The sequence below is a fragment of the Eurytemora carolleeae genome, unplaced genomic scaffold, assembly GCF_000591075.1.
Source record: "Eurytemora carolleeae unplaced genomic scaffold, Eaff_2.0 scaffold60, whole genome shotgun sequence".
NCBI lineage: Eukaryota > Metazoa > Arthropoda > Copepoda > Calanoida > Temoridae > Eurytemora > Eurytemora carolleeae.
The window spans coordinates 461872-486207 of NW_019396087.1; the positions used below are offsets into that span (position 1 = coordinate 461872).

Consider the following 24336-nt stretch of genomic DNA (forward strand, 5'->3'; position numbering starts at 1 on the left):
TATGCATTTAAAAATTTTGAAACTTTGAGTAACAAAAAAAAATCATTTCTGACACCCCTAGGCTTTGTACGCCAATATAATTCACCAAAACCATACTGCAGTCCTTCAATTATCATACAGGGAAATTTTCATCTTTCTAAACATCCCAACGAAAGATTTGACAGGTTCTTTTTTTGAATTTTTTAAATACCACTAATAAAAAAATAAACTGTCGATTTTTTAGAAGTATGTTATTAACAATATTAGACTTAATAGCCATAGCACCATGCTGTTTTAGCAGAATCCCTCAAATTCGTCTCTTAAAGAAAACAAGAAATATCAGGTAAGAAAACTATTTTAGGTAATTTCACAGAATTCAAGAGTTTTCAAAGAAAAATAAAGTTCTGAAAGGGAATATAAGCTTAATTTTCTATCTGATCAATTATGTTCAGTTTGCTATATAGGTTTTAAAGCGGTCAATTCTGATAAATTATTTCTGTAGCAGAAATGCACAAGTCACTTTTGTAGATTTTTTTAATATAATTTATACTCTTCATGATGATCGTAATTTAAAACCAAGCTCGGATAAACGGTGGAAACCTATGACTATGTTAAATAAAATAAACCCATCTTGCAAGTGAATATGAAAAATAAAATGTAAATTAATGTAAGTAAGCATGATTAAAAAAGATTTCATTAAAAAATAATTGCCCTTTTCTATGAACTGCATGCTCCTATTGATGACCTATCTATAGCATGTCCTATCTTGTCCTATGTTCTGTCTTAGAAATGGACTGTTTACGAAATGTCATCCTATAAAATGTCTTTTATGTAACGTTTTTTCCTAGGAAATATTAGGCTGTTCTATCAATTCAAAAACATGTCAAATTGAAACTCATTATATTTTCTCTTTATAAATGTTTTTTTTCATTTAATCTTTTTTTAGTGGAGTCAGCTTTGAAAGTATCATTTTGGACCTGTTTTGGTGAGTTTTTTTATATTTAAGATTCCACTTTTTTATATCAAAATTCATTTTAGTAGATATAAAAGGAACATACGTACAGTGAGAACCAGAAAGCTCTGGAATAGAAAGACAACTTTTATCCTGAAGTTATGACTTTAAATATTCCGATGAACATGAGCAATTGTGCAGTGTAAACAAGCCCATTTAATAAGATACTTGTAAAACTATTTTCTTTATTACAACATTTAAATACATTTAAATATTTCGCTTTAATGTCTACTTCCTTGTCCAGAGTTTTCTGGTTAATAATAAATAAACATCTTTAACATGAAAGTAGAAAAGTTAAAAAAAAAATTTCCAAAAACTAATTCTTATTTTGAACAAGTTACATGAATGTTGCTGGGTTTAGCTACTACCAATCCTACCCAATACTTGGCTACCTCGAGTACCCAGCTTCAATTCTTCAAAATGTCGTCTTACTTGCCACCCTGGCGGATATTTCCGGAAACCATTTCCGGCCCACCTGTTTTATTGCTCTGCTGACTGCCTGGTTCTTCATCATTGGGAATATTCCAAAGAATATTGCTCTTTTCGTCATTGTAAGTAAATATTCATTTAGCAATTCACATTAAACAAAGTTTATTTTATTAAAATAAGATTCTCAATAAAAACTAGAAATAAAAGAATTTCTTTTTAAAACTTCGTTTTATTAAACTGTAAATTTTTGCTTATTTAAGAAGATTGCCTCAAAAAGACAGCATCAAAATCAAAATGATGTTTAAGGCTATAGACTGGGGTCTAGAGCTATCAATTTTTACTGCAGTCTGCGAGTATCAAATTTAGATGATTTAGCTTAGTGTTAGAAATATGACACCTTTTAAAGGTACAAATAACATAGACAGAAATTTGAAAATCCAAGAACTAATCGGAAATTAGGCCTTCACTTAAATTTACGACAAAAAAATTAGATCACTTTATTTAAACGTTTACTGTGTATAGACCTAAGTATAAAAAATGTCAAAGACATCTGTAAAGAATAACCCCTTATAGTTGCAAAACTCTATTTAAAATATATTTTCAAAAGTTAATTTCTAGAGCTTGAATTCAATTGTTGGTGTCAGTGGCAAAGCTGCTCAAATTCAGGAAATTCGCAAAAGGAAAAGATTAAACCTGAAATGTGAATAGTAAACAAACTTATTTAATTTGTATCAATCTTCTAGTGATGAATTATAGGCTTTTTTTAAATATTGGTTATTTTAATACTTATGAATAACCCATCGCCCCAATAATACAATAATACAACGAGATAATATTTTAAGTATATACGTTTTTACTTTTAGATAGGTTCGAAAGATTAGTATTTTCATGTTTGAATAAAAAATATACATAAGAATTAGTTCCGAGTAAATAAAATAGGTTTCAATTTTACTATAAACTTATAAAATATTATGCTTTATAAGTAATATTTCTATTTCATACAATGAGAACCAGAAAACTGTAGAAGAGGAATGACTTTAAAGCTCATTTTATGATTTTGAATATTACAGTTCAATGCTTTGTAACAACATCAAAAACACTTAACGATTGCTCTCTCTATTCCAAAGATTTCTGGCTTTCACTGCAAGGAAATGATTTTTTATTGGAAATTGTGCTAAATAAAACTAAGGTTAATCTGGTTGTTACAGTGGAACAAGTAACAATGTAAGCTCTGCTACTTTTCTCCTAAATGGAGCTGCCAGTCTAGCCAGAATGATCAGTTTAGGAATGGCTGGTAAGTTCAGAGAAGTTTTTGTAAACAAACGAAAATTTTAGAACAAAGGAAAATTTTTGTGAACAATGGTGTGATTCAGAAAAAAATAACAATGGACAAACAACTTGGACCATTCAGAGAAATAAAAAACTATCACTTTTTAGAAACGTATAGAAAATATAGCGATTTGAATGAACTTGAAAAAACTATAGTTTTTTACTGAGCAAACAAATTTTCCGAAAAATTTTTTAACAAATTTTTAGAAATACAATAGATTTTTTTACTGAACAAATGGTTTTTCGAACAAACAAAAATTACTGTTTTCTTTACTGAGCAAAATGAAGAAAACAACTGAAGACACCCATCTTGTGAGATAGTACCTTTTGTATTACCTTTAGGATAGCAGAAAAGCACTAATCCTTATCCTTTGAACTCTGATGGTTAAGTCTTTTTTGATAGCTCTTGAGGTCTGATCGATAAAAAACATTCAGATCTCACCCAATGAGATATTATAAACATAAATAAGGCAGCTGTTTTTAATTCATTAAGAACTTAATCTTTTCAATCAAAAAATTCGCCTTTGTATGACAACAAGATTAGTGCTACCTCATACAAAAGTTCAAACCTCACCTTATTAGATTTTATAAATAAGAGATTAGACATTATCAATCTCATTATGGGAGATGTACAAAGTGCCAGAAACGAAACCATTTCAATTTCTATCTAAGCATGTCAAGAAAAAATTCAAAAACATTTATTTTATAATACTCTTAAGCCATAGTATATCAGATGATGGTTTTAGGGTAATTAAAATCCTTGATGGGATTTTTATTGATGGAAGAGTTAATTAGAATCAAGTTGACAGTCCCTTTTTTAAAAGAATTGTACAGAAAACTATGAGGGTTATAAATCTATAACGGAGGAAATAGAGGTTCATATTGGAAAGTGGTGTAATTTGTTATCCAGGGGTGGCTATCTATACATTTTCTATCTAGCTATCTATTTATCTCTATCTACCTTTATCTATCTATCTATACATCTATATTTCTTCATATTTATCTATCTATATTTCTATATATCTTCATATCTATTTATCAATATTTTTATATATCTTCATATCTATCTATCCAGGGGCGTACGAGGGCTTTTGTTTAGGAAGGGGCACAAAAAAATTTTTGGGGTCCCCCCCTTGGCAGCAGTATGCCCCCCCCTTTAAAACTACTTTTTTGATAAAATATTGATACCTTTTTTATTTTTTTTTGCCCCCCCTCCCACCTTGACTTGTTTTGTTCACCATAAAAATACCATAAATCAATAATCACAGCATCATTAAAAATTATATTTTTACTAATAAACGAAATTCCTTCTGAATTTTTTAGATAGAATTTACTCAATCTGCATATTCACCAACTCTTTAAAGCTTCAATTTTCTGGGATTTGCTTGCACAAACATTTCAATGATTTTTTCAGTAGAGAGCTCAGACAGCCTTTTAGGGTGTAAAGCTTTATGTGCAAGATCATTAAGTCTGCTCTCCGTCATAATGAAGTATTCTCTTTCTCTCCTTGTATTAACAGTGAATTCAGACAAATCCTTAGTCTTTGTCATTGTCAGGTGTTACTTTTTAAACGTAGTTTCCTTTTAATTTTTTATTTTCCAGGGGGGGCAGTGCCCCGCTTGGAACTCCCAGGGAGGGCCACTGTGCCTGGCCTGAGGAAGGGAAATGTAATCAGATGTAATATTAAAAGAGCCTCCCTCATGGGTGCCCCCTCTCAGCCTCTCAGGGGAGGCACGCGTAGAGGGGGGCGGTGGGGCGTGCCCCCCCCCTCGTACGCCCCTGTATCTATCTATATTTCGATATGGATATCTTTTTATTTATCTTTTTATATATCTATCATATATATATATATATATGTATATATACATAATTATATATATATATATCAATATATATATATTTATCTATATCTATCCAGGTGTAGCAGAGTATATCTTGATAATTAATTCTGGAGTATCAGTCCTGGCAAACCTAGGAGAGTTCAATTATATGAATTCAATGTTGAAAATGACAACTTTGATCATATTTATAAATGATATATATATTTGTATTAAGAATATAAAGATTGATAATTAATAATAATAATAATAATAATGATAATAATAAATTGTTTTAAAAAAACTATTGTTATTATTTTGATGCTTCGACAATTTATATAGAAAAGTAAAAATCAACAAAAAGGATAGATTAATAACTGGAAAAGGATAGATTAATAACTGGAAAAGGATAGATTAATAACTGGAAAAGGATAGATTAATAACTGGAAAAGTATAGATTAATAACTGGAAAAGGATAGATTAATAACTTGAAAAGGATAGATTAATAACTGGAAAAATAAAATAATGAAACTCTTTCAGCGGTCTTGATCACAATTCACTTAAACCAAACGAAGAAACAAGAATAAGCAAAAGGTAAACCAAAAAAAAATTAAAAATAAAATATTCTTTGGTAATTGAGACAATACTTACTACCTATCTACAGTTTACACTAAAAACTTTGCAACTTTGTCTTTATAATTTTTCCCTATCATTTTTAATCAGTATTATTTTTTATTTAGCAATAAACTACTTTTTAAACAAAGCTTCTGTCATGACCCTAAAAAAAACAAATAAAAAACATTGAATATGGTTTGTTAAAATTTTAACAATTTTAGAATAAAAAAATCTACTAATCAGCAACTAATCCGGCATTTTTAGCCATTCCATAGAATATTGAACTAGTATCTTTCATAAGGTTTTGTGGAGAATCAAACTCAGCTATTTTTCCAGCATCAAGAACCATCACACGGTTACTATCCAAGATTGTGTTCAACCTAAGCACATTGAAAAATTAATGTTATTACATTAACGCTGAATCAAAAATTTACAATTTTATCAAATCAGAACTATTAGTTGAACTGCTAAAATATTATGATAAAACAACAAGTTAAAATTATACAATGAATTGACCCAGTGACAACCTGTGAATGAAAAATTTAATTTTTAACATTTTATATTTAATCAAAACTATTGATCTAATTGTTCTTCCATATGCTATTCTTCCATTGTAACGTTAATTTTCAAGACTCCTTTAATTGCTAAAATATGACTTTTGAAAACATTAATCCAAATTAAGAACAACCGTAATTCTGTTTAATCTCTTTATAACATCAGAAGCAAGGCTTCAGATTAAAAAGACGCCCTTCCAGATTCAAAATAGAACCTTTAAATTTAAAAGGTTACAATGAATCTTAACTGAACCAAAAAAGGTATCTTTAGCAGCAGTTCTCTTCCTTGCAATAAACCTGGCTTTCACCATTGCATTTAATTGTTAAAATTTAATCAAAAGCATTTAGATTAACACTTGTAAACATTGTACATTATTGTTTAATATAAAATGTAAACAAAAGATAATAAAATCAACAATGTGATGTTTTCGTTCCTCACCTATGTGCAATTGTTATAACAGTAGAGTCAACAAATTCTGATCTGATGGTTGCCTGTACTAGGTCATCAGTCTCCAAATCAACTGCTGCAGTAGCCTCGTCAAGAACTAGCACCTGATATGGAATAGCTTTAAATATTGAGAACATTTCCAGTAGCACTTTAGCAGTTGCTTTTCGTACATTGCTATCTTGCCAAAGATTAGACATACATGAGCCAATCTGGTATGTAACCACTAGTACCAGATTTAATGAATAGCAAGAGGAAGCTGAACTTCTAGAAATAGTTTAAACACTTTTCTTGTGTGATGGTTCAAGCTAAAGAGTCCACCCTTTTTTCATGTACACTAGGAACAAAAATACTAGCAAGCTTATCAACAGAAATTTATTGCTTTGAAGTGGGCTTTATGGCTTTCAGATTACTCCCCAATAATCTATAAAGTGTAGCATATTGCACAATAGCTTAACTAACATTTACAAAATTTTGATTCTGAAAGAAGTTATACACATTATCAATTACAAATTTATGAAGTTTTATTTTAGAAATTTTAGAAAATTTTGCAATATGGAAGACATGGATTATGTGGAATCACCTGAAAGTCAAAAAACTTGAATGCCAAGATTTAATTAAGAAAATAGTAAGAAGATTCTGCTTTCAATTCTTGCCTTTGTTTTTCTTAGTAATGCTCTTGCTAAGCAAATCAGTTGTCTTTGTCCGACTGATAAGTTTTCTCCACCTTGAGATACCTAAAATAAATATTTTCTTTTTTTTTATAACAAACACAGTCCACGAAAATTAAATTAAAGAATCTAGTAGCAACCTCAAATTCTAGCTTCTTTTGATGTCTAGAAACCATTTCATTCAGATTAGTTTGCTCCAGGGCTTTCCAAACTTTACTAAATGGAATTTAATTTGATTAATTATTTTGATTTAGAACCCTGACTAATTACCTATCAGTAAACTGTTGGAAGGGGTCAAGATTGGAACGGATAGTTCCAGAAAAGAGAACTGGGTCTTGAGGAATTATTGTTATCCTGAATAGATATACTTTTTTGATAATTATTTTATTCATTATTTATTTGCTTGTACCTTGATCTTAGTTTTGATAGACCTAGTTGAGAAATATGTATGCCATCAATTAGAATCGACCCTCCAGAAGGTTCTATAAGCCTGAAAAATTATAGAATATAATGATTATTTGATTTTAGTGAATATTAATTACTTAATACCTGAAAAGTGCCAATGTCAATGAAGATTTGCCTGCTCCTGTTCTACCGACAATACCAACCTTTTCTCCGCTCAAAATATGGCAATCTATACCCTTCAGTACAAGATCCAATCCTTCTCTATATCTGGTTTGGTAATTGTCAAACCAAACTTCACCATGTTCTGGCCATTCTGGTTCTGGATCATTTTCAGGTATGTCAAAGGGGGCTTCTTGAGGTACTTCTTGATATTCTTGAATTCTTTCTACTGACACCATATTAGTCTCCACATCTCCTGAATCTCTGACAAGAAAATAAACAACAGCAGATAAGCTGACAGCATAGCTCAAAGATAATCCCACCAAACCAGGATCAATCTTACCCTTGAAAATTACAGAAAATAGTGCAACAAGAGTGAGAAATATGCCAGTTAGGGTTTCTATTCTAATTCCTAACCACTTGTTGGATAAATAGGAAGGAATTGTAAACATTTGGTTGTAGTCAATATGTCTTTGATTGTCCAGTTCAAATTGTTCAATCTTGTCAAATGCCCGTATTGTTGCACTTCCAGATAAGGTTTCTCCAAAATGATTAAAAATTGGTGATTTTGAAATAGAGTCTATCCTCTTTACTTGTCTTGCTGTAGTAATATAGCTTTTCTGAAGAATAACAAAGAGGATTACAAGCGGAATAAAGACCAAAATAAAAACAGGAATGGCAAACACTACGGCTATAACAGTTCCTATGGCGCTCAGAAGCTGATTTATCCAACTTCTGACAAATGTTGGTAAAGTGGAGTCTATGGCATCAATATCCTTTGAAAATCTATTGAGAATTCTTCCAAGAGGATTTGTGTCAAAAAATGACATTGGAGCCTTCAGGATTCTTTCTAACATACTGTTATGCATTAATTTTGAGGCTTCCAGGGAAAAAATTAAAAACAATAATGTTCCAATTAGTACAAAGACTGATTGAAGTACTCCTAGAGCACCATAAACACCGAGGTACATGTTTCTTAACCTTGTGTCGTTTGCTGCCCTGATGTCATTTGACCACCTAAAGTAAAATGATATTTCCATCATTCAAATAAATTTTTTTCAAAGCTCCTTTTTCATCTAATGAAATACCTGGAGAGCCAAAGGTTTGATCCTACTGCAAATCCTTGATTAAGGGTAAAGCAGACCAATATTGCTATGGTTGCGGCATAACCAATAGATCTAGCATAATAGGAATAGATTGAAAACTTAACATTTCCAACCTCAGTTTTCTCTGTAACAATTAAATCTTTGCCAACATTTTTCAAATTTTCTAACTGGGAAAAGTTAGCCTTGTTAGTTATATTTTCAGATGTATGTTTAGCAGGAGACTCTAAAGCAGTCAAAGATGATATTTGGGAATTGAGTGATGATTTCTCAGATCTTTCTTTACTTAACCTAGTTTCCAATGTTTTTTTTCCAATTGTGTTTTCAAGTTCAAACTTTAAATCTAAGAGCTCTGTCTCAGTTTCCGGATTTTCTGAGTCTTCATTGTTTGTTAGGTATTGAATAAGAAAATCAGCAAAGGCTCCTTTCTTGTCAAGGAGGTCTTTATAAGACCCAGATTCTGTTATTTCTCCATCTTTCATCACAAAGATTTTATCAACTACTGGCAAAAAACTAACCCCATGGGTTACAAGCACTCTAGTCTTGTTCTTTAATAATCCCTTTGGGCCAATCACTTTTTTGAATATATGTTTTCCAACATGAGCATCTACTGCAGAAAGAGGATCATCTAAAAGATACAATGAACCATTACTGTAAACACTTCTTGCAATGCTTACTCTTTGCTTCTGACCTCCTGATAAGTTTATTCCTTTTTCTCCAATTTCAGTTTGATCCCCACCTGGAAGCATTTCCAGATCTTGCTTTAGTGCACAGGACTCAATAACTCTGTCATATAAATCCTTGTTGAACCTTTTTCCAAATGTGATGTTATCTTGAAGTGTGCTGTTCTGAATCCAAGCTTGCTGAGCAGCATATGCTACCTTTCCTTTCAAGTTCATTGCACCTCTCACCCTCTTCATTTCCCCTAGCATAGCAGAGAGCAAGGATGATTTTCCAGAACCAACTTGTCCAACAACAGCTACTAGGGAACCTTCTTCCACCCTCATACTGATTCCTTTTAAGTTAGGTTTTGATTCATCATCCCAAGTAAAGTCAGCCTGCTCGGCAAACACTGGATGGTCAAAACCTTCATCATGTGTCACATTCAATGGATCCAATTCCTCATTGTTCATAAACTTATTTATTCGCTTTGTTGATACATTACACTGGACAATCAACAGAATCAGCATTGGAATCTTACTTAAAGGCTGTCTTAACAAGTTAAAATAAGTGAGGGCAACAAATGCGGTCTGTGGATCCAGAATGTTATTCTCATCAACCAGAACATACACTGTAAAGCTTGAAATTGCTACCAGAAATGGAGTACAAATGAACAAAAAGTTTGTGATGGCATCAAAGAATGCCACTTTCTTGAGACTTTGAACCTCACTGTCTCTAATTCTTAAAAGCTTTTGTTTAAAAGAAGATTCCCAGGCATAAAGCTTTAGAACTTTTATTCCATTAAGAGTTTCATCTAAAAATTTTGTGCGCTGATCTTTTTTCTTCATTTGTAATTTCTGGTAATGATTCATCTTTCTGCCAATATATGAGTTTATGGGGATAAGCATTACCAAAACTGCTACACCTGAAACTTTCTCATTGTTGTTTTTCTTTGATAAATCTTCCCAAATATTATAAAATTTTAATCTGACCTGCAAGTGAAGAAGGACCCAAAATTCCCCATAAAAAGTAAATACATAGAATAATCTGCAGAGGGTTTGCCCACATAAAGTTGATGTAGGAAACAAATTCATAGAATTTTTGTGTATCTATTGACATCATGTTCAGTGTTTCTCCAGCTAAAAAGAAACAGTAATCAATGATTATAAAAAACTAAAATTTAATCAGAAAAGAAATTGAACTTACTTGGTATCTGATTTTTAGCTCCACAAGACAACTTTAGAGACTTGCGGTAAATAGCAGCAGTTAGTGCTGTTCGAACACGAAGCCCTTAAAAATATCAATATTTTAGACAATCAAAATATGTAATGATGTAAGTAAATTATTTATGTATATTGAAGCACACCTATACTTTGCTGTCTGTACCAAGATTGATGATTAAAAACTAAAGAAATAAAGCTGAAAATACCAAGAACTGCTACATAAAAATACCCATGCCAGAAAGGCTCATCTGATTCAATAAAACTGAAAATAAATTTGTATTCTTATGTAATCTAAATAATAAAAATAATTACCCTATAATGTAGTTTACTATTTGTGGTGGAATGAACAGAGCAATACAATAGATTAGATAGCAAAGTGTACCAGGTATATAATCCCATCCATAACATTTAACTGTGACCAGAATATAAAATTACTTTAAGCTTCAACACAAGTAAGTTATTCCTTAGTTGTTATTGCATTATCCATGTCATAAAACAATAAAAATTCTCTAAATTTCCATGATTTTCTTATCATGGCCAGAGTTAGTAGGCTAATATGATTTTTGGAGAATAAAAAGTCAGACATCTTTTTTATACTTCTCGTCCAATGATTAATTTATTTCTCCCTGAACAATATTTTCCCTCCAATACAGTGATTAAAACCCTTCATAAATGCCAAATTTATAATTTTATATTCCCTAACACGACTAAGACGGAAGGATATTTGCTTTGAGTTAGAGTTTGGTCATATGGTTTCCAGAATTTCTCCCATCTTGATACTATAGTCTTACTCCTTAACAAAACAAAAAACAATTCAATATATTTATTGATTCAAAAAATAAAAAAATTAATATGATTAATAAATTTAAAAGTTGCAAACATAATGTAAAATTTCGAGAAAAGGACAGCAATAAAAAAAATTGAAAATTGAAAATTCCCAAAATGCCTAGAAATTTGGAAAATTTCCCAAATGCCTATGGGAATCTGATAAATTCCCCAAAAGCCTGGGAATCTGGGAAATTCTCTGGGTATTTGGGAAATTTCCAAAATAGCTAGGCATTTGAGAATTTTCCTTTAATGTAAAAAATAAAACACCCTGAAATTCTTTAAGAAATCTAGGGATTGTTCCAAAAACCTGGGAATCTGGGAAATTTCCTAAATACCTGGGAATCTGAGGCATTCCTGAAAGACCCTAGAATCTGGGAATTTCCCAAATGCCTATTGGAATCTGATAAATTCCCAAAAGCCTAGGAATCTTTTTTATTTGGGAAATTTCCCAAATAGCTAGGCATTTGAGAATTTTCCTTAAATGTTAAAATAAAACACCCTGAAATTCTTTAAGAAATCTGGGGAATTTTCCAAATACCTGGGAATCTGGGAAATTCCCTAAATACCTAGGAATCTGAGGCATACCGGACAGACCTCAGAATCTGGGGAATTTCCCAAATGCCTATTGGAATCTGATAAATTCCCAAAAGCCTAGGAATCTTTTTTATTTGGAATATAAAATAGCTAGGCATTTGAGAATTTTCCTTTGATGCAAAAATAAAACACCCGAAAATTCTTTAAGACATCTGGGTAATTTTCAAAATACCTGGGAATAATGGGAATTCTCCAAATATCTTGGAATCTGAGGCATTCCTGAAAGACCTCAGAATCTGGGGAATTTCCCAAATTCCTGGGAATCTGGAGAATTCCCCAAATTCTTTTTAAAAAATTTCTCAAATGCCTAACTCTTTGGGATATATCCCAAATACCAAGAGATTTGGGGAATTACCCAAATTAATATCCAGTCATTAAAGAAATTTCCAAAATCTTAAATCAAAATCTCAAATTCCTATAGAAATTTCAGTAATTTCGAGAATTCCCCAAATGCCTTGAAATCTGGGAAATTCCCAAATATCTGATGTTAGTTTAGTATTCAAATATAGAAAATATACCATTCTCAAAATCCTATAGATATTTGAGAAATTTCGGGATTTCCATAAATGCCAGAAAATCTGGGAAATTTCTAAGAAACCTTGTGGAATTCCTCAAATTCCTTGGAGAGTCTAAGGGTAGTTTATTTTTAAGTATAGGAAAATTCTCAAAAGCCTAGCTATTTGGGAAATTCAGAGATAAGGGAAATTCCACAAATGTTCAGTCATTTGGGAAATTTCCAAAATCATGAAAAATGCATTTGAGAAATGTTCTATACTTGAAAAATAAACTACCCTCAGATTCCCTCAGGTATTTGGGAAATTCCCCAGATTCCCAGCTATTTGGGGAATTTCCCAGATTCCGAGGTATTTGGGAAATTTCGCATGATTCCCAGGCAATGGTATATTTTTAAGAACTTGAAAATTTCTGAAATGACTGGATATTTGGGGAATTCCCCAAATCTCTGGGAATTTGGAAAATTTCCTAGATAGCCAGACATTTGAGAAATTTCCTATTCTTAAAAAATAAACAACCTCAGATTTGCTCAGGAATTTGGAATTCCCCAGATTCCCAGGTATTTGTGAAATTCGCCAGGCATTTTGGGAATCTGGCGAGGGTCATATGAGAAATTTCCAAAATCTTGAAAATATACCATTCATAAATTCAAATAGGAATGTTGGAAATTTCGGGAATTCCCCAAATGCCTGGGAATCTGGGAAGTTTTCTCAACACCTGGGAATCTAGTAAATTTCCCAAATACCTGGGAATCTGGGAAATTTCCCAAATTTCTATTTTCTTCAAAGAATAATTGCTGTCGGGTCATGAGAATTTCAAAGTCTTTTTTTCATCTTCTTAATTTCCAGTCCTTCAGTGAGTCATATCTTTTTGTCCCTTATATTATTTAGAATTTTTGGTCAAATACTTAGTTATACATATATCTATATATAAATACCTGTCTTCCATTTTTAATCCCCAAATGTCTTCAGGCAAAATCACTCTTAAATTAAAATATTTTTATTTTAAAGAAAACCTTTTATTATTGCAATCTAATGTTGTAGACCTTCGAAAATTAAAACTTTGTATGCTGCTTTACTAAATAGTGAAAGTTTGATATATCAAGGGTTTACACCATCAGGTTGCTAAATAAAGTGATTTAGGAATTGAATCACTTATACGAGCTTTAGACCTATAAAATCACCTTTTCCAACCAATCCTGACCAAGGTTTCAAACCAGTAGAAAACAAGTTTGCTGGGGAAGGAAGCAAATACTTCAGGAGTTATATTGTCAATATCATCGTCCAGATCAATATACTTTGGTCTGGAACATACACACTAGTTAAGAGATTTAAAAGGAGAGATTTATGCACTGTCCCGTTGTGTTTATGTACTGTCCCGTTGTTTTTATGCACTGTCCCGTTGTTTTATGTACTGTCCCGTTGTTTTTGTGTACTGTACCGTTGTTTTTGTGCACTGTCCCGTTGTTTTCATGTACTGGCCCGTTGTTTTTATGCACTGTCCCGTTATTTTTATGTACTGTCCCGTTATTTTTATGTACTGTCCCGTTGTTTTCATGTACTGTCCCGTTGTTTTTATGCACTGTCCCGTTATTTTTATGTACTGTCCCGTTATTCTTATATACTGTCCCGTTGTTTTTGTGTACTGTCCCGTTATTTTTATGCACTGTCCTGTTTTTTTATGCACTGTCCCGTTGTTTTTATGTACTGTCCCGTTGTTTTTATGTACTGACCCTTTGTTTGTATGTACTGTCCAGTTGTTTTTATATACTGTCCCGTTGTTTTTATGTACTGACCCGTTGTTTTTATATACTGTCCGGTTGTATTTATGTACTGTCCTGTTGTTTTTATGTACTGTCCCATTGTTTTTATGTACTGTCCCGTTATGTTTATGTACTGTCCGGTTGTTTTTATGCACTGTCCCGTTATGTTTATGTACTGTCCCGTTGTGTTTATGTACTGTCCTGTTGTGTCGTCTAAAGTCTGTACTGTTATTGTACTACTTGCCACTACTTACTATCTATAAATTGGTACGGTACTTCAAATGAACTGGAGTTTTCAATGATTGTGAATTTGAAGGATTTTCAAATTTTTTTTTGCTCGGCATTTTAGTTTTATCAATATAAAAACTAGGACAATTACGAGAAGCCTGGAAATCGAAATTTATAAATATTGCCATGATAGAGTCCTTTTTAGAATATAACCAATCACCTTGTTAAAATCTAATTACATCTGAGATATTTAGATATGAGTTTTCAATGATCAATTGATCAGCCGAAATTTTAACTTATCAGTCAATACTTTTTCTTTTTCCTTTGATTATTATTTTTTACAACAGTTTTGCAATTTAATCTTGGAACAAAGTAAGAAAAATATGGCAAAGTCAAAATTTGACAATTTGATATATATTCCAATCAAAACTTCAGATATTTAATTTTTCAAGAGCTAAGGAATTGCAGAGTCTTTGGAACAACCTTTGATTTTCTAATTCCATATATATCTTTGCAACCCAATGTCCAAGACCATAGATCAAACTTTTAATATTGATATCAAAGGTATCAGGCTGCACGGTATGTGGATTATAAAATTTGATTTTGTGACAAAGAATCAATTTCTTTAGATTAAATGGCAAATGATTGTATACCTCTGGTCTGCCCAGAATGAAGATATAAACAAGGAAACTGTTATTATATACTGAAATATTACTGTCAGTGATAGCATCACTACACTATTTTCAACCCTTTCTGTCTCCAGCATGGTCTGGATGGCATCCCTGAAAAACATTTTATTTTGATAAATGCAAGGTATGCAGACAATGACCCACGAACTAAATAAAATTGTATTATTAAAATTTTACTTACTAAAGTGCGATTGAGAAGAATAAGCTACAAGGTCTAGTTTTGATTTTATGAACAAGCATGAAAAAATAAAACTTAATAAGTAGCAAATTAGAAATTTAAAAACATTGTTCTTCTTATCTTCTTTATGGATCTTCAATAAGAGGGTTAGAACTTTAAGATTTTAATCTTACGCGTAATTTACGTAATTTAGGACGTGTGGTTTATATACCTGAAGCCAGGGATTGATGTAAAAATTAATGAAGACCAAAATAGGAAGAGTACACCTGATGAAACCTGTCCTTTAACCTTAAAATATAGATCTACAAATACCCCCTTGCTCGGGTTCTTAAACCATAAAATAAAAATCTTCAAATATCCCCCCATCTCGGGTCCTTTAAACCTTAAAATGAATATCTACAAATATGCATTATAAAGTTGTTTCCATTAAACGTACAATGGAGGCTGTTCCTTCTCAAAAAAACAAGATTCGTCTTAATGACTTACTTTGGGTGAGAATAGTTTAACCGTTAAATGTATCAATGTAGATTAGTATCTGACAGAGAGATACGTTAGTAGAAAGCAGTTGAGGTGTCAACACCTCCTCTCTCGGAGAAAAAGCATGCAAAATGTTTGCAGAATATATTCAGGACTAGGGCCGCAACCCTTATATAACCTTTATACTGTCAATGGTAAATGTCAAAGTCTGCTACTGTCAACAAGAATGGGTTTACAACCTTTGCTAATGGTGGATGTCAAAGTCTGCTTCAGTCATCGAGTATGGGTTCACACCCTTTGCTAATGGTAGATGTCAAAGTCTGCTACAGTCAACAACAATGGGTTCACACCCTTTGCTAATGGTGGATGTCAAAGTCTACTACAGTCAACAAGAATGGGTTCACACCCTTTGCCAATGGTAGATGTCAAAGTCTGCTACAGTCAACAAGAATGGGTTCACACCCTTTGCTAACGGTGGATGTCAAAGTCTGCTACAGTCAACAAGAATGGGTTTACACCCTTTGCTAATGGTAGATGTCAAAGTCTGCTACAGTCAACAAGAATGGGTTCACACCCTTTGCTAATGGTAGATGTCAAAGTCTGCTACAGTCAACAATAATGGGTTCACACCCTTTGCCAATGGTGGATGTCAAAGTCTACTACAGTCAACGAGTGTGGGTTCACACCCTTTGCTAATGGTAGATGTCAAGTCTACTACAGTCAACGAGAATACATTTCTACTTTTGCTGAATCAATATGTATTTATAAGTTCAATGAATGCATTCCTGAAAATGTTTTGATTATTTAAGTGCTGACTAATTATCTACTTGTAAAGGCACAATGAATATATATTCAGTTGAGATTTCAATATGTATACTTTGTTTCAACAAAAACGATCAAACAAAATTATCAAACATTATATTTTGAATTGGCTCATAATAAAGTTTCTTTTGTGTTTTATTTTAAGCTGAACCATCATACATTATTATTTTGTATTTTGTGTTTGAAAATAAATACTATAACTATAAATTAGGACTCACACAGTGGGTGACGTCATCTGGTCGACCATTGTATTATTCAGAAGAAACGTACTCTGACGGTGGGTTTTTGACTGGTGAGAATTGGAGATTTCTCTGTTTGTACTTTGTACTCTTTACCAATCATAAAAATGGAACTGCGTCCAATTTTTTCATACTCCATGGTTAAGTGATTAATAAGAGAATAATTAAGACTACAAAGCGGGCGCCCTGAGTTCTGATATTTCCCTCAAAGTGTACTTTTGATTTTTTCCAAAAAAAGTATCTACAGTGATGACCAGAAAACTGAAGAATAGGAAGACGACATTAAAGCAATAGTGAAGTGCATTTGATGTTTTTACAAAGCAAATGACTTAGCTAGTAACTTATTAAATCACTTACTAGGTGAAATGGGTTTGTGTACACTGCACAAATACTGTGCGTCATGTTCATTAGACTATTAAAGGTCATAACGGGTAAAAGTCGACTTACTATTCCAGAGTTTTCTGGTTATCACTGTATGTTTTCTCATTTTTGTATTTTTTCAAAATTGTTCATTCCTTTATAAAAAAGGTGTTTTTTTTTGGTTTGCAACAATTTATAATGAATCCCGATTATTTTTTTAACATGTTCATGTTATAATTAGCTCTTTACAAATGAATGTAATTTTCTCTCAGAAAAAGTTAAAATTAGTGGAAAGGAATTAAGTCTTGGTCACAAACTATGATTTTATAATCTCTATATCTTTGTAACCCAATGCCGTATACCTTAGATAATTCAAACTATGAATTCTGTTAGATAAGAATCTAAGTTTAAAATATTAAAGGGTTACACCATCAGGTGGAAAAAAATATAGGTTTTAGAAAATCAGAGTTTGTTGCAAAGACTCAATTCCTTTAAACCCCCATGGGATTCCCTGTTAAATCCATGGGCTATGCAAAATAAAAACTTACCCTTGCTAGAAGAATTAAGGCGATAACCCCCGAATAGCAGATTATTTTTAGAACAGGTGCAACTATCATAGAAACTTCCAACTTTAATTTAAAAATCAATTAGTTTTTTTTTAAAGTGCAAAGTTTTATTCTAATCAGAATTATTTTGATTTTTAATCTTAATATCTAAAACTTTCAGATAGATAAAGTATTATAAAATTTTTTTTTATAAAGATCATTTTAAATAAAAATAAATGAATAAAAAATGAAATTTTAAACATCATGAATTTTATATTGAGAGAAAAAAAACTTATCATCTTGATAAAAACATTCACTAAAAGGAATTGAGTTTTTGCCACAAATTAAAATCTTCTGATTCCAATATCTTTGGAATCTGATGGTGCAAACCTTTGATATTTCAAACTTAGATTATTTTATCTATACGTATTAATAGTTTGAAATATCTAAGGTCTACGACATTGGGTCACAAAGATATAGAGATTAGAAAATCAGAGATTGTGGCAAAAACTCAACTCCTTTATCAAAATATGGTTATAGAACTGTTTGCATGTTTTTTGTTAACAAGGAAAGTTTAAAATTCCCATTTCTTACAAAAAAAATCATAGATTTAAGAAATGTTCTATTAAAAAAATTTTATTTTAATTTGTTATATTTCAAATATTTTTTTTAAAATTTATCTTTGTTTTTATCAAATAAAGAAAAAAAATAAAAAAAAGATCAAACAAACAACAAGATTAAACAAACAAAAAAGATCAAACAACTAATAAGAACTCCCAACAAATATACAAAAAAATCAAACAAACAACAAGATCAAACAAACAACAAGATCAAGCAAACAATAAGATCAGACAGACACCCAAACAATAAGATCAAACAAACAACAAGATCACCCAAACAACAAGATCAAACAAACAACAAGAGCAAACAAACGGCAAGATCAAACAAACAATAAGATCAAACAAACAACAAGAGCAAACAAACAACCAGAGCAAACAAACAACAATTTGAACAAACAACAAGATCAGACAAACAACAATAGCAAACAAACAATAAGATCAAAAAAACAACAAGAGCAAACAAACAACAAGATCAAACAATCAACAAGATCAGACACACAACAAGATCAAACGAACAACCATATAAAAAAACAAGATCAAACAAACTAAAACTAAGCGACAAGATCGAAAAAAGATAAAATGGCGGTTTTCACTTAAATAAATTCCATTTCCATTTAGATACAATTCCAAACAGACAGACAACGAACATTTAAAGGTACAATGAAGTGTCCACAAATAGTACTAATTTAAAAAATGACGCGCACAGTAACTTTTCCTTAAGAACTTTACATACCGCGAGTAATTCCTGAACATTTTAGATCGACAAATCTTAAATTCTTTTAGATAATTGCCTTCAAAGTTTAAAAACTGCTGTGGAAAGTTTTTTTTTTTAATCAGAGAACTCAGATTCATTGGAATATTATGAAAAAAAAAATTAAGAATACATGATTTTTTTTAAAAAGTACATTTTTAAAGATTTTTTTAACTTAACAGAGCAGGGTTGACCAAATCTGATACTTTTTTTTACTGCGTAGTCCAAACATCATAGATACATTGTGATATTAATTTCATCATGATCATGTAAAAATTAAGCCTCTAAGAGAAAACAGTGTCAAGTTTTTTTATTATTATAACACCCTTCACATCTTCTTTCTAACCTGAGTTTGCTTGATCCCTGGACCTAGGATGAGTCCGAGTTCAAAAACTGCTAGAACAATCTGTATTGACACCAGTATTATCTAGTTCAAAATATTCTTATTTAAAGGACTCTTCTCACTTAGTTAAAAATATTCATAATCTCCCAAATTTAGGATTAGAAAAATAACACGACGCGCTGTAAGATGTGAACTTATGTGTTGGACACTTAAATTCCCAATCGCTTTATCTCAATATCCACTGTAGGCACTTTTATTTTGAGGATCTGTAAAAACTACACTTTTCCTCATCTTCATATTAGTAATTCCTCCCCTGATCAAAGCTCTCTTTAAATGGTACGACTGACCATGCTGGATATAGAATAAAGATTTGATCTGCAAACTAACAAATATCCACAATACAAGAGTTCCGAGCTCTGAACTGAAAACTTTAGAATTGTGGATATCGAGATTAATGCTCGATCTTCTCTTTTTCTTAAAATCGAGACTAACTTAATCTTGTCCTTGTATCCTGAAAAGTGTATAAAATTCAACCAATCAGAGTTGCGTATTAAAGGGACCGTTCACTTATTTGGGTAAATTCAGGGTCAACTAAACAGTCTATTCGCTCTTGATTGGTAATAGTCTTACTTTTCAAAGACAACTGTGGCCGGAGAAAAAGCCGATTTTTCGTTCAGAATTTGAGCGGAAAGGGACGGTCCCTCTCTACAGACACTATTTGATGTTTTTTTCAGTAACAGCAGCCCAATAACATTTAAATTTATTATATTTTAATGTCATTATGTGTTTGTTATTATGTACTAAAGTATGAAAACTTTTGATATTTGAGTTAGCAAGAAATGAACGTTTTTCGTATTAAAACATGTAAAATGTGTATACAAAGACGACGTCTCTACGACAATCTATTAATCATTAATCGTATTTTGGTTCGTAGATTTTGTAGATTTTGTTCCCGCATGTGCACAACTTTTCATATGTCATGCCGCGTTCAATTCAGCTTTTTACACAGGCACTGCAAAATTTGAATGCGATAAAATAGTGTTATTTTAGAAATAGAAAGTTAAAAAACAAAAAAAATAAAAAATAATGACACTTTCAATTAACGATTAGATACTACAGTTTAATTTTATATTCGAAATATATTTTGATCCACAACATACTGAAAAAAACATCAAAAAGTGTCTAGCTATAGAGAGGGACCGTCCCTTTCCGCTCAAATTCTGAACGAAAAGTCGGCTTTTCCTCCGGCCACATTTGTCTTTGAAAAGTAAGACTATTACCAATCAACAGCGAATAGACTGTTTAGTTTACCCTAAAATTACCCCAATAAGTGAACGGTCCCTTTAAAAGCCGAAATATTGAAAATTTTGAGCGCCATTTAAGATTAATATACAGAATTGGGAGGGAGTTTCTAATTAAAAAAACAGTTTTTGATTTTTCTCTACTGTATCCAAGAAAGAACGGTTTAAAAAGAAAATCAAAAGTGTATCCATTGGATAATAAGATTAAGTGATCGGGATTAAGGATATCTCATTCTATAGTTTTCGGGAAGCTTTTTTACCTTAGATATATTCAGGAATCCCCAGGGTATAAGTCGATGTCTTGAAGTCAAACACTTGTTTATCTCAAATGGGAAACCTAGAAATAAGATTTGATTTTTTAAATATGTTTTCCCTTGACCCTTACGTACTGAAAGTGTAATATATTTCAAGAGATTCGTTATGTAAAGATGTCAATGCCCGATTCACAACGGTACCATTAAAAGCTTTATCTGATCAAGTATGAATTAAATAATCATTTTTATAATTTTAAAAATCTTTACACAGCTGAATTGCGTATTTCTATACTGTAAGAAAAAAATATATACATTAGCATAATTAGTTACCTATAAAGAGTATCCCTGCAGGGATATAAATAAGAAGTGTGAACTTGAAGCATGAAGTAAAGTCTGGATATTCTGTATTCCAGGTTATATCCGAGTCCCAAACTTTACTCCTGAAGCAAACCAGAATTAGAATTAGTCTGCAGTGCAGCATTTATTATTCTACTCATTCATTATTAACTTATTTCTAAAATACATTATTAACTTATTTATGAAATATATTATTAACTTATTTATAAAATACATTATTAACTTATTTATAAAATATATTATTAACTTATTTATAAAATACATTATCAACTTATTTATAAAATACATTATCAACTTATTTATAAAATACATTATTGACTTATTTATAAAATACATTATTAACTTATTTATAAAATACATTATTGACTTATTTCTAAAATACATTATTAAATTCTTTCTAAAATACATCATTAACTTATTTCGAAAATATATTATTAAATTATTTCTAAAATACATTATTTACTTATTTCTAAAATACATCTTTCATAATTTTTTCCCCTAAATGAATATTTATAGTAAAAATATGCTAAACCATTTTATCTTATAATAGAAAGCTGAAACTGTTTTGCGTCTGATATGTTCATCCCAAATATGCATCAAATGCGTCCTCTTTTTCAACTAAAAATGTTTATACATGTTGTAAGGTAAAGTTTCCTTTTTCTAGTATACGTTAAACAAAAAAGTTATATATTTTTCCTTCTTTTGTATCTGCCATATCTATGAAAATAAGCAGCTTTGACAGACGATCTTTTGTGGAAGATTCATTTTGGTTTCACATTGGTTAAAGTTCAAAGATTTAATCGATGGTTAAAATGTTTATAATTTGGACAAACCACCAAAATTTAAACTTTTTGCGAATTTAACTTCAGAAATTAACAGTTTTGTATATAGTTTATAGAGACTTAATCAGTTTAGCTCCATCTATTTCAGAAGTTCAGAGCTCTCCGTGTTTAAAAATGTTACCTGCAGAATGGAAGGTATTTGTTTAGATCTTGGTCTGCTCCTGTTTTATTCATAAAATCCATTTTTGTTTGTATTTAGTCTATAAATAAACAATTAGTCTTAATTTAGTTGCTGACTCTCAGATCTGACGTGTTTAAACAAGAAAAATTGGAAATCAACCTTGTTCTAAAGTTAGTAGCTTGACAACTGCTAGGATCAGACCTCTCAACCTTGTTCTAAAGTTAGTAACTTGACAACTGCTAGGATATCAACCTTGTTCTAAAGTTAGTAGCTTGACAACTGCTAGGATCTCCCAATTTTTTTTTCAAAATTAGCCGAAATATGACGAAATATGTACGAACCAGAAGAAAATGAAGAAATATGACGAAATATGACGAAATATGACGAAATATGACGAAATATGTACGAACCAGAAGAAAATGAAGAACAAGAAACATAGAAATCTCAAAATATTTGCATCTGCTGTCATTTAAATATTTAAAGAATATTATTAAAAATAGAAAAAAAAAGTTTTAAAAATATGTAAAAAAAATAATATAATAAATGATAATAAATGCACAATGCACGTGACCAGTGTAGACACTGGTCACTGGACAACATAGTGCAAAAACACATTTTATTCTTTCTGAAACTGAGTTTTTAATTTTTATTAAAACATTGTTATTGGTAATGCAAGCGAACATATAATTCAAATTATTTGAAACAAAATTAATCATGAACATAAAAAAGGATCAAATATGGTCACTGGTTAGTCATTAAAGACCTTTTTGAAAAATTAAAAATAGAATAAGATTTGGCCTCACAGAGCCTAAAAATTAAGTAGAGTGAGAACGAGCAAAGGACTAAGGATACTGAAGTATTTTTGATGTTGTTTTACTAATAACTTCTCATATCGCTTATTTAGTGAAATGGGTCTGTTTACACTGCACAGTTTCTGTGTCTCATTTTCAATGTTCAGTGGGCTGTTAAAAGTCTGAAATACTGAACGTTGTTTTCGTTTTCTGGTTCTAACTGCATACAAAAGAATTCTCTTATTGTCCACCATTTTCAAAATATCCTACAGGGTGTCCCTAAAAATATGGGAATTCAGTGACGAATTCGATATCGTCTTTTTTAATAATACTTTGATTTAGTTTAGTGATACGATTGAGAAAGCTGTAATCTGTAAGAGTTTTGTCTGCTATGTTCATATTTTGTTTGTTTATGTTTTGATTGCATACGGTTGTACTTAGTAAAACAGGAAATTTGCAGTATACAAACAGGGTAAACTTGTCCGTCTTCACTGTTCATCTTGCGGAGACATTATCGAAACATCTTTACAGTCTTTTCCTCTTTAATTTCATAAAATAAACACTAGCAGACATAATAAAATTGTGGCTTTTGAAATTAGGTATTAAAATGCTAATTCATAACAAAGACGATATCCAATTCGTCACTGAATTCCCATGTTTTTTGGGACACCCTGTATCTAAACAATTCCTTTCATTAATTACTTTAACAATTTAACAAATTTATGTTCGAAAACATGAAGTTTTATGCTAAAGTTGATTTTGCAACTATTTATCTATTTAAACTCAGTTAAAAGTTTCTTAATCAAATTTGATGCTCTCCGATGCAAATATAATACATCTATAAAGTAGAAGTGCATTCTAAAACTAGAAACTTATGACAGAATATCGCATGCTAAACCCAGTATCGAAAACCCGGTTTCATAAATTGGGTCAGTCGGTTTTGTTAAAAAATATTATTTTATGTGTTTTCCTTACATTCTCTTTTTGTTTTCTAATTTCTTAAATTAAAATCTAAGGAAATTATAGTCCCCAGAAAGGAAACGATATTCTCTTAAATTTCAGGCGAAGGCCGAAATCCTGTCTCCGAATTTAATGAATTTAAGCCATGTCTCAAATCCCACCCAAACCGGTTTTAATTGAGCGCCGGCTTAAAAATTAATTACAATTTTAAGTGGAACCAACTATATTTGAGCCGTGGCTCAAATTCTTTAAATTCGGCCTCAGAAAGCCTAATATTAATGCGTACAGAGAAAGTAATGCAGTATCTAAGAGGAACAAGATGAACAAACAGCCTAAACTTTTAAACTTTTATTTACATTC

General features: G+C 31.2%; 2 protein-coding genes across 6 annotated transcripts; one reads left to right on the plus strand and one right to left on the minus strand.

Moving 5' to 3' along the window:
• The first annotated feature begins 195 nt into the window (after positions 1 to 195).
• LOC111718313 (mannose-P-dolichol utilization defect 1 protein homolog) lies at positions 196 to 6158 on the plus strand. Its single transcript, XM_023493874.1, has 8 exons — positions 196 to 322; positions 926 to 964; positions 1329 to 1542; positions 2039 to 2100; positions 2629 to 2714; positions 4668 to 4724; positions 5107 to 5160; positions 5483 to 6158. Exons 1-7 carry the CDS (start codon positions 228 to 230, stop codon positions 5151 to 5153), a joined length of 600 nt encoding a protein of 199 aa, XP_023349642.1. The 5' UTR covers positions 196 to 227; the 3' UTR covers positions 5154 to 5160; positions 5483 to 6158.
• LOC111718312 (canalicular multispecific organic anion transporter 2) lies at positions 5315 to 22472 on the minus strand. 5 transcript variants are annotated; one of them, XM_023493873.1, is made up of 23 exons: positions 22385 to 22472; positions 22226 to 22265; positions 21236 to 21345; positions 20912 to 20988; positions 19354 to 19434; positions 17640 to 17720; positions 15405 to 15481; positions 14980 to 15108; positions 13520 to 13639; positions 13274 to 13318; positions 11100 to 11194; positions 10714 to 10813; positions 10545 to 10663; positions 10385 to 10468; positions 10171 to 10317; positions 8504 to 10109; positions 7401 to 8432; positions 7261 to 7341; positions 7122 to 7205; positions 6992 to 7067; positions 6837 to 6917; positions 6175 to 6287; positions 5315 to 5561 (listed from the first exon to the last, which is right to left on the minus strand). In XM_023493873.1, the coding sequence occupies exons 6-23, from the start codon at positions 17706 to 17708 to the stop codon at positions 5417 to 5419; spliced, it is 4203 nt and encodes a 1400-aa protein (XP_023349641.1). In that variant the 5' UTR covers positions 17709 to 17720; positions 19354 to 19434; positions 20912 to 20988; positions 21236 to 21345; positions 22226 to 22265; positions 22385 to 22472; the 3' UTR covers positions 5315 to 5416. The 5 variants fall into 5 exon arrangements, with proteins under 5 accessions (XP_023349641.1, XP_023349636.1, XP_023349637.1 ...); XM_023493868.1 differs by lacking the exon at positions 22385 to 22472 and having other exon boundaries at positions 22226 to 22339; XM_023493869.1 differs by lacking the exon at positions 22385 to 22472 and having other exon boundaries at positions 8504 to 10103; positions 22226 to 22338.
• Positions 22473 to 24336: the final 1864 nt, after the last annotated feature.